This window comes from Cyprinodon variegatus, unplaced genomic scaffold (assembly GCF_000732505.1).
Source record: "Cyprinodon variegatus isolate N-32 unplaced genomic scaffold, C_variegatus-1.0 Scaffold730, whole genome shotgun sequence".
In the NCBI taxonomy this organism is placed as follows: Eukaryota; Metazoa; Chordata; class Actinopteri; order Cyprinodontiformes; family Cyprinodontidae; genus Cyprinodon; species Cyprinodon variegatus.
Genome location: NW_015151183.1, coordinates 214698 through 216520, shown reverse-complemented (window position 1 = coordinate 216520; position 1823 = coordinate 214698). Strand labels below are relative to the sequence as shown.

The following is a 1823-nucleotide window of genomic DNA, read 5'->3' as shown; positions in this document are numbered from 1 at the left end:
TGTGCCTGATGATCCATATGACATCTCTGGATGGCATATAAAATATGATAACTAGGGTACTAGGCTTTCTTTTCTGCTTTAGTTTTTGCTGTGGGTCGTTTGCAGCCATTTTATGATGAAGCAACTGGAACTAACTTTAGGCCACACTTGACTGTAATAAACAGGAAGTAGAAATAGGAAGCCAGCATGGACCACAGATCAGTATTGGACTAATGTTTTAACGAATCTGTATCAATCAGGCAAGTTGTAATTAAGTTATCACGTTCCCTAGTTATCAACTCGTCGAGTCATTATATAAACTATTGTTAATAGTTGTGCTCTGTTTTTGTTTTTCTAGTTTTTTCATCTATTTCATGATGTGGTCATAATATTGTGGGCTCCCTTTGGTCAAGAAGTTAATAATGACAAACTGATATATATCATCGCTTCCATAAGCAATAAATTTGCTGTGCTATACTGCTGCTGTTAGATGTGTACTTTCATTATGTGCACATGCGGTCTCTTCTCTGGTTGTGAACTGTTCAGGCTGAAGTGTGAAGTTACGGTTAGCTGTATGAACAACTACACATATGCAAAACATACATTTCATGAGAACATGGCCTTAATCACTGCAGATTGTTTGATATGATATGATATGACAGCTGTTCTGACTTGATTTTACCTAAAAAAACAAAGAAAATGACTCACAGGAAAAAAAAATTTTTAAAGTAGACTTTTTTTGTTTTGCTCAACTGAAGACTAGGATTTACAGTTGGTAATCAGACTGTAGGAGCTTGAACATCTACAGTAATAAAAGTGAAGAGTATGTCCTTTCTAATCTCCCTGACTGTGTATCTCAAAGAATTAAGCCCATCTGTGTCAATATTAAGATGTGTTTCTCTTAGTTTCTGAACATTATTTGGATTTCTTTCATTGTGGGCATCTCTATTATGTCTGATCATCTTGTACCTTCCTATGGCAGAGTTTGGTCTGGATATGGACATTCCACGTAAAGAGATACGCTGGTATAGATCGTCGTCCTCACCCCCCCAGCCCCAGAACGTATTTGAAAAGCCGTTGACTTTTAAAAACTGCTCTTTGGACAAAGCTGAGACCCCACCAAAGATGGTGGCATAGGGTAATTTAAAGTTGAACTTGTCTACAGCGACCGACAAGTGTCTAGGCTTATCAGAACATCTGTAGAGATTACGATCGTCCAGAGGTATCAGGTCTATATCGGAAAAGACAAAGCAGTCATAATCATACTGCTTCAGGGCTTCAGTGTGTCCAATATTCATCAGTTTGGCGCGGTTAAAAGCGTCGTCTCCCTCCTGGTTGATGACATACACTCCGTAGTCCAGCTGCTGACGTATCAGGATAGGATGGAGGTAATAAAGCCAGTGGTTTAGGTGTTCATGCCGATTTCGGAATGGGATGATGATAGCCACCTAAAAGATCAATGTACAGAAAGTTCAGAATACAGAAATTGGGTAGAATTATTCAGATTAAAAATATTTTTTTATTACAGAACACAGATTAAAAAGTCATTAAAAGAAGCTTGTCTTGCTGTGGCATATAAGGTTCCTTGATATATTTGAGAAGTATGTGAAGCCAATGCTTCAAAACTTGGTTCCAAAGATTTTTTGATTTCTAATACAAAATATAACAACTAATTATTGTTAATTAATATAAGTTTATAATAAATGTCCCTTTTGGTTTTGGTGCCAGATAAGCTGCAAAAAATATTTTTGTGCATAACCAAAACATAAAGTTTGGTTTAAAAAGTAAATCTTTCAATTGCTTCTGTTTACTAGGATGTTTTACACTAGTGTTTCATAATCCCA

At 36.5% G+C, this 1823-nt stretch overlaps 1 protein-coding gene across 1 annotated transcript in view; it reads right to left on the bottom strand.

Moving 5' to 3' along the window:
• Positions 1-9: 9 nt before the first annotated feature.
• LOC107097868 (beta-1,4-galactosyltransferase 2-like) overlaps positions 10-1823 on the bottom strand; it is a 7820-nt gene continuing 6006 nt past the window's right edge. Inside the window, exon 4 of the mRNA XM_015395195.1 lies at positions 10-1427. Within this exon, the coding sequence (XP_015250681.1) occupies positions 759-1427 (669 nt within the window). The 3' untranslated portion in view covers positions 10-758. The remainder of the gene's footprint in view (positions 1428-1823) is intronic.